The 13,104-nt window shown below is 51.7% G+C and overlaps 2 protein-coding genes across 3 annotated transcripts in view; one reads left to right on the forward strand and one right to left on the reverse strand.

Moving 5' to 3' along the window:
• The window catches only part of RANBP10 (RAN binding protein 10), a 63,411-nt gene extending 59,708 nt beyond the window's left edge, over positions 1-3,703 (forward strand). The window contains exons 12-14 of one of the 2 annotated variants that reach the window (XM_069027231.1): positions 486-628; positions 1,114-1,225; positions 3,020-3,703. In XM_069027231.1, coding sequence (XP_068883332.1) covers positions 486-628; positions 1,114-1,225; positions 3,020-3,150 — 386 coding nt within the window. In that variant the 3' untranslated portion in view covers positions 3,151-3,703. Of the gene's footprint in view, positions 1-482; positions 629-1,113; positions 1,226-3,019 lie in introns of both variants that reach the window. The other variant, XM_069027233.1, reaches the window with a different exon arrangement.
• Positions 3,704-11,207: 7,504 nt separating this feature from the next.
• On the reverse strand, positions 11,208-12,668 carry CCL17 (C-C motif chemokine ligand 17). The gene is made up of 3 exons (XM_069026917.1): positions 12,406-12,668; positions 11,677-11,782; positions 11,208-11,328 (listed from the first exon to the last, which is right to left on the reverse strand). Exons 1-3 carry the CDS (start codon positions 12,470-12,472, stop codon positions 11,238-11,240), a joined length of 264 nt encoding a protein of 87 aa, XP_068883018.1. The 5' UTR covers positions 12,473-12,668; the 3' UTR covers positions 11,208-11,237.
• Positions 12,669-13,104: the final 436 nt, after the last annotated feature.

Here is a 13,104-nt window from a genome sequence, read left to right on the forward strand (position 1 = left end):
TAGCCAGGAGGGAGCAGATGAATCAGCTACACTTCCTCTGAAACTGATTCCTCCAGTTCTGATGGCTCCTGTGGGCACTAATACTGGGAAACGGGTGGTGTTGGCATCTCGACTGAAAGTTTTCTGAGTCCAGGATTTGTTAGACCAGGGGTTTCTGGGTTATGTATGCTGCATTACCTGCATGAAAGGGTAACAGATTGGAGTTGCAAGCTCCCAGGATTTTATCCCAGGAGACTAGATTTCTAGGTAGTCCTCAGGCATTAAACAGAGCTCACATCTTCCCTGTATCTAACAGGCACTATGACAAACCCACTACTGGCTGTTGTAGGGCAGGGATCACAGAAAGCTTCCACTGGGATAAACCTAGGGCAGGAAGCAGCTACCTGCTCCAGAAGGGGAAGGAGTTTATGGCTATCATGACACACAGTGGGCATTGGTGAGGAATGCAAGATGATTGTTCCTTCTCCACTGCTTTTCCTTAGAAGACAGCTGCCCCCAGAGGCAGCTCTGTGGAGGAAACCACGCTGCCACAGAGAGGATGATCCAGTTTGGACGGGAGCTGCAGGTCCTGAGTGAGCAGCTTTGCAGAGAATATGGGAAGAACACCATGCACAAAAAGATGCTCCAGGTAAGCTGGGGCCTTGTGCTGCATTGCAGCAATTCTCTGGGCCAGGTCTGGGATTGTGGGTTCCCTTGCAGACACCTGGGTAGCCCCCACTTGTGCACCTGCTGAGCAAGAAGGGACCTACATGGGGATCAGAGATAAAAATATGAATGTAGAGCATCCACACCCAATTCTCAGCACTAGACAGAAGAAATACAGCTCCTGCCTGGCTTCCTGGAGCAACTGCATGCTCTTCTTCTCTCCAGGTGACACTCTACCTGCCTTCCCGTGCTGGCTCCCCAGCCAGGTGGAGGGGGCACCCTCTTTAATCCACTATCTTGATGGCCCACTGTGGTCCCTTGCTGCCAAGAAGAAAAGGGCCATTTCTTTTCAGGAGGTAGGCACCTGTCACCATGGTGATGGCAGGAGGTGCCCCCGCTGGACTTGGTGGTTTTCCTGTGTGTTTGCAGCCCTGCCTGACCTCACTGTGCCTTTCTGTTCTCTCACAGGATGCCTTTAGCTTGTTAGCTTACTCAGACCCTTGGAACTGCCCCGTTGGCCAACAGCTGGACCCGATCCAGAGGGAACCTGTGTGTGCTGCTCTCAATAGTGCTATTTTGGGTAAGATCTGGTTCCTATGGGAGTATTCCCCCAGATATACCTGTTTTCAATGGCTGTCCTGTGGCAGGCAAGCCTGTGAGTGTTAGGGAAAATTCAGAAATAGCTTTGGCCTTTCTTTCTTTTGCTGAGGACTGTCAGGGCAGTAATGCAGGAAGGGAGGTAGGAGGGAAGCCTCCAGAGAGCAGATCCCCTGATATACTCTCTTTTTGACTCCCTTCCTTGCATTTTCCTCATTGCTGCTCCCAAGGATGCTCCTCAGGATTTTCCTCCCCTGCTTACTGAAGAAGCCAAGATCTCTTTCATGCACTTCCCGCCTCTCTCCCTTCATGCTCTGAACCCACCTGAATAATTTTGTGGATTTTACCAGGGTTCTTTTCCATGCTCTATGGATTAGCAGAGTTCAGCCCTTGTATTATTCTACTTTGTAGGAAGGACTGCAGTTGCTCTGTTGCAGCATCTCATAAGTGAAACTGTTTTCCATAGTACTGGCTCTAAAGCGTGGCAGAACCATAATTCCAGTTACCTTTGAGTTCATGCTGAACATGCAGAGTTAAATGCAGGCAGGGTTTGTCTTCCCTGTGAGCATTTCCTCTGTGTGTTCCCATCATTGCTGTGCCTGCTAGAGCGCAGAGAGCCTGGCTGCCTGCAGCCCAGTGTTGGAATCAGACAAGCCCTGTTGCTCTTTCCCTTATGGATTTAACTGTGCTGAGAGATCTTGTTATAGGTTCATTTTCCTCAGCTAGCAAGGCAGCTCCCCTGTTTGTGATGAGCTTTGCTCTTCGTGTCAGCAGGATGCCAGTTTGCAAGAAAGGGATTGATTTGTTCTAGGCAGGACCCTTGATCCTGTCACCAGACCATGCCCACAGTGTGTCACTGCTCAGGTAACTTGGAGGACACTCCCCAGTCTGGATTAGTTCAGTTCATCCACAGGGGCCAAATACTGTCCACTGAACAACTTCCGTGTCTCAGAAACCCATACTTAGCTCCTCTTCACAGTCTGGCTCACTGTGCCCATGCAGATTTCCTATGGGGTCTGTGAATCTCACACTGAGTGTTCCAGAAGGAGATTTAGAGATTATCTTCTGGGAAAAGGAACAACTTGATGGACAGGCCCATGAGGGCTGCTATTCTGACTGAGTAGAGGAACAGGAATTGCATGTTTAGGGAAGGAGAGTCCCTTCCCCTGACAGTCAGCAGTTGTTTGTCCAGTGCTTGAGGAGCATGGACAAGTAGCTGAGGGCTGTCACCAGGGAGATGTGGTGTCTGGACAAGCTTCATCACAAAGGTTACCAGACACCTTGTCTAGCTCAGCTGAGCATTCCCTCAGAAAACATGCCACTGTAAAGACATGGTGATGAGGGAGTGAGTTGGTCCAAGGCTGGGGCTGCTGTGCAGCCTTGCACAGGTGGGAGAAATGGAGGGGTTGCCTCTCACCTGGGGCCAGATTCTCCTGCCTTCCCTTATTCCTCCATGCTTTGATCTCTCATGTTTTGAAGGTTTTCTGGCAGACAGCATCAGTAGGAGCTTCCTTGCCTTTTTGTTGCTCTGGCCACCACAGCAGCACTTTGTCAAAGGCCCTGCTGATCTGTGGGATGTGTCATGGGTGGTGGGGTGTGTGGAGCAGCAGCAGCACAGAGCTGGCAGTATTTGGAAGCAGCTTCCTTCCAGAGCCAGCACCTTCTGCCAGGGATCTGGGCTTGGTGCCCAGTTGGGATGGAGAGAGGCCTGAATGCAGGTGAGCCAGCACCAGCCAGAACACCTCTTCTAAACAGCTCTCTTTCCTTGCCCCCACAGAATCTCAGAACCTGCCAAAGCAGCCCCCGCTGATGCTCGCCCTGGGCCAGGCCTCGGAGTGTTTGCGGCTCATGGCTCGCGTGGGCCTGGGCTCGTGCTCCTTTGCCAGAGTAGACGACTATTTGCACTGACCACCCGAGCGGGACGGAGCTGACGTCGTGGAGTGCTGCCCTTCACCCTCCGTTGCTGCCACTGCACCACCACCTCGTTGATAGCCTGACCTCCCTGCCACCGACACCCCTCTAGCACACACACACTGCCTGTGCAAGGATTGAGTGAGTCCCTCACTGTGTGGCTGTTCCTGACCCCAGGAAGACTGGCAGATCTGACCCGTCTCCCTGCCGTTGCTGCGGCTCCAGCGGCACTCAGTATTTCGCTGGTTATTCTAATGTAGCGCCTTCTGATGTAGGGATTTTTCTATTTGTTTTGATTTGAGTTGTTTCTCATGGTTCCACCAATATTTTATCTGGAGAGTTTTGCTGAGCTGGTTTATGCTGATTTACTGAGGAAGCTCGTCAAATTGGTGACAGCTTGTTCTTTTCTTCCCTTCTCCCTCCATCGTGCACATACAGCATCATCCGTGCTAGTAATCCGAACTCTTCTCACAGTGGCAGTTCAGAGGGATTTTTTTTTTTATTTTATTTGAATCATGTTTATTAAAAAGGTCTCTTCCACCTCCACAAAGTCATTGATGTATTTATTGCCCACAGACTTGGTCCCAGCCACACACATCATACAACCCATCAGGAGGCCGGGTGAGGTACTGTCACACACTAATGATGGGAGTTGGAGGAGCCTGGTCCTTCATGGTGCCTCTCTTCAGAGCCCAAGGCTCTCAATCTTGGCTTTGTGAGTGGGAAGAGCAGAAGATTGACATTGCCTGCGTTGGTGGTTGTGCTGTAGAAGCATCTCACAGCCCTGAGAAAGAGTTAAATCCAGCTCTCTGAACAGCTGGAGGGACAGGACTGATTAATATGAAGTCATCTGCCACTGTATGGGTAGAACCAGGTCATGTGAGTTGGGCAGAAACATCCGTGGGTGATGCCCTGGTGGGCTGACAATTTTTAATGAAATAACAAGTCCCCCTTTTTCTCCATGGAGGAGGGCTCTGCCAGTAACTCAGTAATAACAGTATTTCCTGCCCTCTCCCATCCCCATAACACTGATCTAAATGAGCACTTCTAAATTTTGAAAGTGTCTGGAGAAACCTGAGCTGAGCTGTGCTTGTCCCTGCAGGTGGGACAAGCTGAGGTCAGGCTGCAGGTTGGGGTCAGTACCAGCTTTGTCGGGCCTGGGCCATTCAGAAAGGAGCAGCAGTGTTTCTTTAGGGATTATTAAGATAATGATCGAAGTTTCAGGCCCAAAAGAGACTAGCAAGGATCTGTGAGTGGGTTAACCTCCGAGTAAAATGGACTAATGTGTCCATGTTGTGTGCCAAGCCCAGGGACTCGAGTGCTGCCAAGCATTCAGACCACCTGTGAGTGTTTCTGAGCATGTTCTGTTACCTGGCAAGGCTGCCTGGCAGCACCATGTGCTTTGCATCATCTGCTGTACCATTAAGAGGTGGCAGGTTCAGCTGCACAGGAGGAGTTGGAATTCTGCACCAAATTAATTGTAGATCAGTAGCTCTGGGGAGGACCCAAGGGAGCTCCAACCAAACATGAATTTTACTGCTGTTCACAAGTTTTATTTTGGAAGGTCAGTGAAAGATGAACAGCTTTTGTTGAGGTTTGTTCTTAAAATGGAGGTTGGCCTGTGCCAGGACTTCAAGCAGCAAGAGAGCTTGTGTGCCACTGAGAAGGAGAGCAGCAGCAGCCCAAAGCTTTAAGAATTTTCTGGGTTTGCAGGCTGGATCTGCAGCTGGCACCTGAGGTCTGAAATCAAGGCAGAGCAGGGGGGCAGGTGCCAGGGCAGACTGTGGCAGTGAATGTGCAGATGGTGTTGGAAATGGCTGGGAACATTTTCCCTGCCTTTGGTGAAGGTGTGCAGTGTGTAGGGGCAGTGCTAGAGCCGTGGTGGTCTAAGAAAACAGGATGTTTAGAGATGGAGGAGATACTTTTATCAGATCCCTGGTATAGCTGCAAAAACCAGAGGGAGCTCTACCACAGCAGTTCTTCCAGGGAGACAGAGACAGAGGCAGAGAGCTGCACCAAGCAGAATTTAACTTGCCAGTCTGGAGCTTCTGTTCCAGCTCTGGGGAACAGCTCATGTGCCTGAAAGCTCATCTGTTACTTTTCAACTCTGCTGATGCATCCCAGCCCAGCCTGCCATCCTTGCCTTGCTGCAAGTGCAGAGAGAACTCAGTGGGCAGGTTTCCTTCCCAAAGCCTCTGGCCCCAGACGTGCCAAGGCAGCATGTGACCTTTGCCTGGTGGGCTTCTCCTGCAGGCTTTCCATTCCTGAGACTCAGGCTGTCAGCACACTGCTGGGCTTATTGTGGGTACTGAGGCTGAAATACTCCAGGACCTTGCTTTGCCTCCCCCATTTGGTGACTTCCTCTGCTGTTGGTCACCACTTTGCAGCAGTCTGGCTGCAGTCAGACCTCTCTCTCTTTGTAGCAACACCATGTTTATCTCTTTCTGAGGTCTTTTTGGTTCCTTCTCTTTGTGGTTTCTTTAACCCAAATCTCTTCATCATGTGTCATATTAATCCCCCATTTGGTCTCTCAGCAAAGCTTTGCTGACTGTCCTAAAGCATTTTTTTAACTTTTGGGTTCACTACAAAAGAAAACAAAACAAGAAATGTTCCTAGATATCTGGTTATTTTGGTGCCAAGAAATGTGTGATGGATGTTATTTGGGTTTTTAAAATTTATTTCAAGTGTTCTGGTGGTTTCACTAGTGGTTTCTGCTTCTTGCACTCAGATTCTGACTAATGTGGCCATGACTCAGTATGGGGAAGATAAGCACGTTTGTGGTGTGTGGTGGGATGTAAGCCTCAACCTACCCCTGATTCCTAGATGGGATTTCTGATGTGGTTTTCCCAGGCTGTATTTCAAAGCCTCTTGCCTTTGAGTCTCCCTGGCTGCTCTTTGATGGTTCATATAGGCTGAAACTTGGATTATTGCAGTAGTTTTTTAAAGCAGAGCTAAAGTAAAATGGGGTCTATAGCACTGAATGTGGCTGTACACCTAATCAGAGGCTACATGACAATTCAAAAGTTACTTTTATAAAAGTGATTTGGGATTTGTTATTGCAAGTGCCTCAAGCAACCTGGTCACTGCTTCCAAGAGTCCTTCAGTAAAGCCATGGGAATGACTGTGGAGCCTATAGGAGAAACTGCTGGTTTCCCATTTCTGGGTGAGGGGACAAGGACTCAGCTACAGCCCTGTGTTGTAATGCTGATGGCACTGCATGTATACTTCCATCATGTGTGGTTGTCTTCAGGTTGCTCTCTGCTGGGCTGGCTTCAGATCCTGAGAGAAGGTTTTCCAGAGCTCTGCTGGACTGCACAAGCAGCATTCCTCAGCCCCAGGAGAGGCACTCCAGCTGTGTGTCCTTCCCAGGACCTGGGAAAAGCCACTGCTGGGACAGCTAAACCTCTTCAGCCCCACTGTGGCTGCACACTTGGAGGGTCTCAGCTGTGCTCTGGTTAGTCCAGAGCCACCACCAAAGAGCTATGATCTAGAGAGCAGCAAACACACTCCAGCCCTGTCCTCTGGACACCCCACCCACCTTCCTGACACTCTTCCTGACACTGGCACTGTAGCAAAGGCCTTGCAGAAGGAAAACATTTCACAGGGACCTGGTGGAACCTGATTTCAGGGGTGGTGAACTGCAGGCCTGCACATCCTGGGCTTTGGGTTTGAGTCCAATGCCCTGCCTGTTAAGTGGCCTTTTGAGAGGAGCATTTTGAGAACTCCAGACCTGGAGCCTTGGTTAAAGTGTCCTTCAGGGGTTCTGTGGAGAGAGCTTCAAGAAGCTGAATTACATCACCAGACTTCTCTCCCCATGGACAAGGGTTCATGCTGCCCCCATAAGCAGAGAGTGAGAGCATCAGGAATGCATTGGGAGAACTTTGGAGTGAGATGCACTGGAGAAGCTGGAATAAGTGTTTTTTGGGAGAGTATCCACCTCATACACCTGGTACTCCAGCCTGTGACCATCTTAGTGGCTCTACTGGATGCATTCCAGTTGGTGGGTATTTCTCCTGTGCCAGGGGAGCCAAATCTTGTTCCTCTTGGAAGCATCTTGTTCCAGATGATTCCTCTTGCTGCCCATGAGCCTACCCTAGCAAGTATTTAACCAAAGTTAATTCAAGACTTAGAGTGTTGAGAGGGCTCTGAGTCAAGCTCTCCTGTGAGCAGCAAGGGTAGCAGTCTATTTCTTGTGCATCCTTAGTGAGCTCCCAGAGCCAGCTGGTTTTGGAAAAACTTCTTGCTGCTACCAGCAATCCCTTCTTGCTTCTCTGCCTCCCACAACCCCAGTATTCTCCCAGCTGCATGACCACAGTATCTGCGGTGCTGGGTGCTATAGGAGCTGCTCCAAGACCCAGGCCAGCTCTGTGGCTTGTGTCTGTGCCAAGCAGAGATGTGGCAAACTCCAATTGCCCTTCTTGGCTTGCTCTTCCCTGCTGGCCTAAAGGGGCAGGTCCACATGTGACAGTCCCTTTTTGCCACCATACAGCATCCTGTCAGCCTGCAGCTGGGCTGGCTGCAGCACTTCTGCCATTCTTTTGGAGGCTGCTAGGAATTGAGCCCTTGTGTGTGGCCAGCAGGACGGAGAGGGACTCCCAGCGAAGCGCTGGACAATGTGCAGCATCCAGCTCTTTAGGGGAGGTTGTCCAGTGGATGTTCGCCCTCAGCCCCATGTGAACCAAAGCTGGAGCTTGTTGCCTTGGGATGTGTGAAAGGTGTGTGGTGAAAGATGGGTGTAAAGCCTGTTGCTGTTTCCAGCATCCTGGTGGTCCTCGCTGTGCTGCTGCCCACCGAATCTGGACACCGGGAGATGCAGCTGTGGCTGGTGTGGAGAATGGGCCCCTCTGGGAGTGTTCTGAGGTAACCATTCCTCATGGTTACCTACACCTAGGATCTTCCCATACCCTTCCTTCTTCTCTTTTTTCACAGTGACATCTCAATCTCTCCTCAAGCTGTGTCCTTGTTTTTCATGTTTTATTAAGGCATCTTTACCATTCTTTAAATAGCTTTGTTCTTGAAGCTGCCTTGAAAAACTGGAGCAACCAGAGCTGCTGGAACTAGTTCTGGGGATTGAATGTATCATTTTCCACTGGGGGTATCAGGGATGATGAACCATCTCCTCCTTCAGCAAAGCAAACCAGGCTGGATTGTGGCTGTGCTTTGGTACCTGTCTGTGTTAATACGTAGCATGTGTTGCTTAGGCACACGTTTGGGAGTTGTGCTGTTGTGGGGTTGATTGAGAAGGTGACCTGTGGCAGCTAGGCTATAGAGCAGTGTGAAGTGCCATGGAGCTGTGTGGTGCACCACATGGGATCAGGAAGATCTTCACATGAAAAAGCAGTGCAGACTTGAACTGCCCCGTGGCAGCAGGTGCAGAGAGAGGTCCCTCACACTCCAGTCCTGGGTGCAGTGAGGCCCCGAGGAGCTGGTCACAGCCTGGGAGAAGGCACAAGGGGCCCCATTCCACCCAGGAGTCCCCTTTGCAGAAGGAGCATCTTCCTTCCAGCCCTGCCAGTGTGAGAGCAGCCTCAGTGGTGGGTCAGAGAGAGAGCAGGTCTCTTGTGGAGAGCAAGTGTTGGGTCTCCAGCTGTACCAAGGTGTTTCTGCAGAAGGACTTGGTGGAGATGTGCCAGGGATATGCTGGGTGCTGCTGGGACCCTTCTGCCCCAGAGGGATGAGTGATGGATTGAACTGCAATCCAGCAGTTCTTGGTCAGAGCCAGAGCTGGCTGTGAGCCGTGTCCCGTCCGCTGTGCAGGGGCAGAGAGCTGGAGGAAGTGTTACTGGGGCTGTGTGGGGGGAACTGCAGCAGATTTGGGAGGAAAAGGGAGGAGCTGAGAGCCTGAAGGTCTCTTCCATAGGAAGCACTAGCTGCTCTCCACCATCTTTTCCTGCAACAAGAGGTGACAGGTGATGGATGAGTGAACCTGGCATATCTGTCCCTCTCCCCACATCCCAAACCAGAGCTCAGAGCCTGCAGCTTGAGCTGGAGCAGTGTCTGGCAAGCCAGGGCATCATCTAGGCTTGAGGAGCACATGTCCTGCCAGCTCTTTTGTTCCAAGAGGGAGGCCTGACTCTCTCCTGCTTGCAGGAAACCCATGAGTCCTGTGTGGAATTTACACTCACATCACCACAGAAACATTTCTGGAGGCTGTGCAGACCTCTGCTCCTTGCTGAACGTCCCGTGGCCAGGCAAACACCTTTTCTCTGGTCACTCCACTTGGGTCCAGGTGTGTGCTTGGATATTTTTGCTCGGAGGACTTTAGCTGCATCCTTCCTCCAGAAGGGAGCACAGAGGGATTTTTGTATGCTGGGCTTCTCACAGCCTCAGACTTGGAGAAAGGAGAAGCAGCAGCAGCTCTGGGGATAATCCGGATTTTAAAGAAAATTTGAAAAACACAAGTATGGTGACTTCCAGACCAAGGACTGCACCAGGGCTGGATTGGGATTGCATTTCTCAGTCCCGCCTGTGCAGCCAGGAGGCAGGAGGAGGCTGCAGCCCCTGAAGCCCTTGCAGGCAGCAGTGCAAGCCCCAGGACCTGCCCAGCACACAGTGAACTCTTCTCTCCTGCTGGTTGCTCAAAACTCAGGTATGAAATGCTCAGCTGGAGCACAGGGTGCGAGGTCTCCGCAGGTTTCCTGGCAGCCCTGGAGGAGCGGCCGCCGCTGGGCACAGCTCCCTGTGCCACTCAGGCTTCTCATCGCCTTCAGAAGGGAGTTTCACCTCTTTGGTACAACATTTGGCTACGTGGACATTACACAAACTGTGCACATTGGTTCAGTCTACGCTTAGTATTTGTGAATTAAGTTATCTGACGCTTCGCATGAAAACTTCAAAAAAGGGGGTCGGGGGGTGGATTTTAACTGAGAAAAAGCCTATGAAAATATACTGGAAATATGGTAAAGAAATCGACATTCTGCTGTATATTGACAGAATTATTTTTATTAAAATACACATCCATGTGCAAGAGCCAGTGTGGAGCCGTGTGCTTTGTCAGTCTCTGCTCACTGGGGAAGGCCACTTGTGTCCCCTCTGACAAGGGATGCACAGTCCTCGTGTTTGTCCCCCAATATCTGATTCTGCTTCAGCTTTCCTTTCCACCACTGCTTCCTCCCATGGTGCTTACAGTTCATGGGCAAAAATGTCATTAGGGATGTTTTCCTGTGCCATTCAGTGTCCTAGAAAATACAGCCCTGAAGTGTTTTCTAACCACGAGCACAAAACACTGATGAAGCTTTAGGCTGAGGATCATTTGCACATTGCTTGCTTTCCCCTTTCTGAGGTTTTCCCATGTATGTTTGCACCCCTCTCATGAGAAGATGGGCCAGCAGCCTGGTTTTAGTATCTGGGATCCCATGCTGCTCCCACCCTTCCCCAGCCCTGTGGAGGGACAGGCAGCCAGGACACCTCTGTCCAGCTGAGGGGGTTGTGTCCTCACCCTCCTGGTACTGTGGGCATTGTTTCTTATCTCCCTCAGATACTTTGCAGTGGCCACCAGCACATTTGGAAGCTGTCAAGGTATTAAAGGTTTGGTAGATCAGTATCTTATCCCAGAACCCTCCCCTTAATTCTGGAGCACCTGCAAAGCCCATGGGGCTCTGAGGATGTACAGCCTTGCCTAGGGGTGAAGGTAACCTCACCTATGGGTCCTGGACCTGTGGGTCAAGGCCTGGCTCCACCATGGCATCCCCAGTGAAGCACACTGTGACCAGGCACAGTTTGCTCCTGGAGAAATACAAGCTTGTGGCACCGATTTTTTTTTGTTGCAGCATGCCCTGGGCTTGTAGGATCTGCTGCTTGGGCTGGAGAATCAGGAGAAATTCAAACAGCAACTTGTGGCAATGAGTCTTTATTATAAATATTTGCCCCACAGGCACATCTTGGCAGGGCAGTGACAGCAGGAGGAGCTCGGTAGCTGGCTGGTCCATGGCACTGTGACACCTCATCCCACTGGGGTACAGGATGGCTCCTCCTGCAGTGATGGTGCCCACTGCCACAGCATCCTTTGGAGAAGAGCTGCGAGCACCGTTGGCTCCATCCAGAGACAGGAGGACTGGAAGGGTGAGTCAGATGGCAAATGGATTTCAGATTTTCCTTTGAAGCCGTTTTATGGCTTTCTTCACCCATTGCTTCTCAGGGTCAGCACAAATCTCATCACCACTGGCAGCCAGAAACCTGCAATGAGAAAGCAATGAGGAAAAAGAGTGAAAACACGAACCCTGAGCCATTCCCTTCCGTGCACTGTTTCTCCCCTCCCTTTGTGCAGCCCCATGCTGGATCGAGGCTTGGAGCCCTCTCCAGCAGCCCCTGCCCTCCTTGGGCTGATGGTGGGTGTCTGAATCTTACCAGACCACTGGCATTAGCAGAAAGCACTGAAACCTATTTTATCCCCTCTTTGCCCACCCCCCAGAGCTGCTTTCCTACCACAGCTCCCCCTGGCTGGGACTGAGCTGTCTGTGGGGCAAGATGGGATGGGGGAGCTGCTCCAGATCTGGGATGGGAAGCAAACCCTGGGATACTCACACAACTGCAGGCTTGGGGCAGTCTTTGGATGTCTCGTAGAAGCTTTGAGGGTGTCGGATGGGTTTCTGTGCGTACTCAAAGCAGCACTCCACGGGTGTGAAGTGGGCTGTGGAGGGAAGGGGGAATGTTGGAATTACATCACCAGACAATGGCACCACAGGATTTGGAACACAGAATGGAGGCTGTGGAGCATCTCAGCAGCTCCCATAGCATCCTGTGACAGGGGTTTGTCACCCTTCAGGACAGCAAGCACAGGACTGGGACAAGGACAGCAGTGGTGCAGGGAACAGCCTGGGACCTGGCACCTCACAGCCCAAATTGCTGCAGCCCCCAGAGCACACGGTAAGGTCGGGGTGCTCAGTCTGGTTTTGGGGGTTTCCAAGGCAGGGGCACAATTTGCAGGATGTTTTGGAAGGCTCCAAACAGCTGCATGTTCTCCCTCCCTCCAATCACTTGCTCATCCAGCTGAGACTGGGGAGCAACTGCCAGAACGTGCTCCAAGCTCCTGCAGCCTCTCCCCAGGTCTGGCTTTGCTGAGACCACCCAGCACCTTCTCCATCCACCCCTGCACCCCGGGATGTGCTGCCCTGCCCTGACCAGGGGGTTGCTCCTCCTGTCAGCAGCACCATTCCCACTCCCTGCTGGGGTTTCCTGCCTGACCTCCCCAACGAGACATCCCCAGCAGGGCCTCAGAGCCCCGACCCACAGCAGTGGCCCGAGGTTCCTTACCTGTGCTGTGGTGCAGGGAGAAGGTGAGGAGCAGAGTGAGCAGCAGGACAGTCCTTGCAGGGAGCATGGTGGCTGTGTGGTGGCTCTTCCTCTGTCCTCTGTGCCGCCCTGCCCGGTGGCTGTGGCTGTGGCTCTCGCCGCGCTGTCATTTATCCTCTGCCTGCCGCCCACTCAGGCTGCACTTCCAAAAATTTCAGACCTGTCCTAAGAAGCCAAGGTCAAGGGGGTTTCTGTAGTTTATTTTTGGGACGCATCCAGCGGTGGGTGGAAAAGTTCGAGGAGCAGTTCTGCATTCTATGGAAGAGCCATGACGTAGCAAGGAACTTCCAGGAGACTTGGGTGGAACTGAAAGCAGACTAAAACTATCTTCCCGTGAGGGCAGAACATCACATCTAGTGCTTGTCTGTTTGTTTCTAACAGGAGAGACAAGCCACAGTCCATGAGCAGGGACAGGTCACGGGTGGGTTTAATTGGTTTGCCCAGATGGTCAAAGGCAGTGATTGAGTCCCATCCAAACTGACCTCCCCAGCCACCTTGGCCACACAGAGAGCACTGGGTTAGGCAGGAAAGGACGATGGGATGGGATGGGATGGGATGGGATGGGATGGGATGGGATGGGATGGGATGGGATGGGATGGGATGGGATGGGATGGGATGGGATGGGATGGGATGGGATGGGATGGGATGTCAGGCAGGAGA

The sequence above is a fragment of the Aphelocoma coerulescens genome, chromosome 11 (assembly GCF_041296385.1).
Source record: "Aphelocoma coerulescens isolate FSJ_1873_10779 chromosome 11, UR_Acoe_1.0, whole genome shotgun sequence".
Lineage (NCBI taxonomy): Eukaryota > Metazoa > Chordata > Aves > Passeriformes > Corvidae > Aphelocoma > Aphelocoma coerulescens.

Excerpts from the sequence above, each read along its gene's own strand:
- CCL17 (XM_069026917.1), bottom strand. The coding sequence starts at position 12,472 with ATGCTCCCTGCAAGGACTGTCCTGCTGCTCACTCTGCTCCTCACCTTC. Across the intron at positions 11,783-12,405 it reads CTCCCTGCACCACAGCACAG|CCCACTTCACACCCGTGGAG; the intron begins GTAAGGAACCTC and ends TTCCCTCCACAG. Across the intron at positions 11,329-11,676 it reads TGCCCCAAGCCTGCAGTTGT|GTTTCTGGCTGCCAGTGGTG; the intron begins GTGAGTATCCCA and ends TTCTCATTGCAG.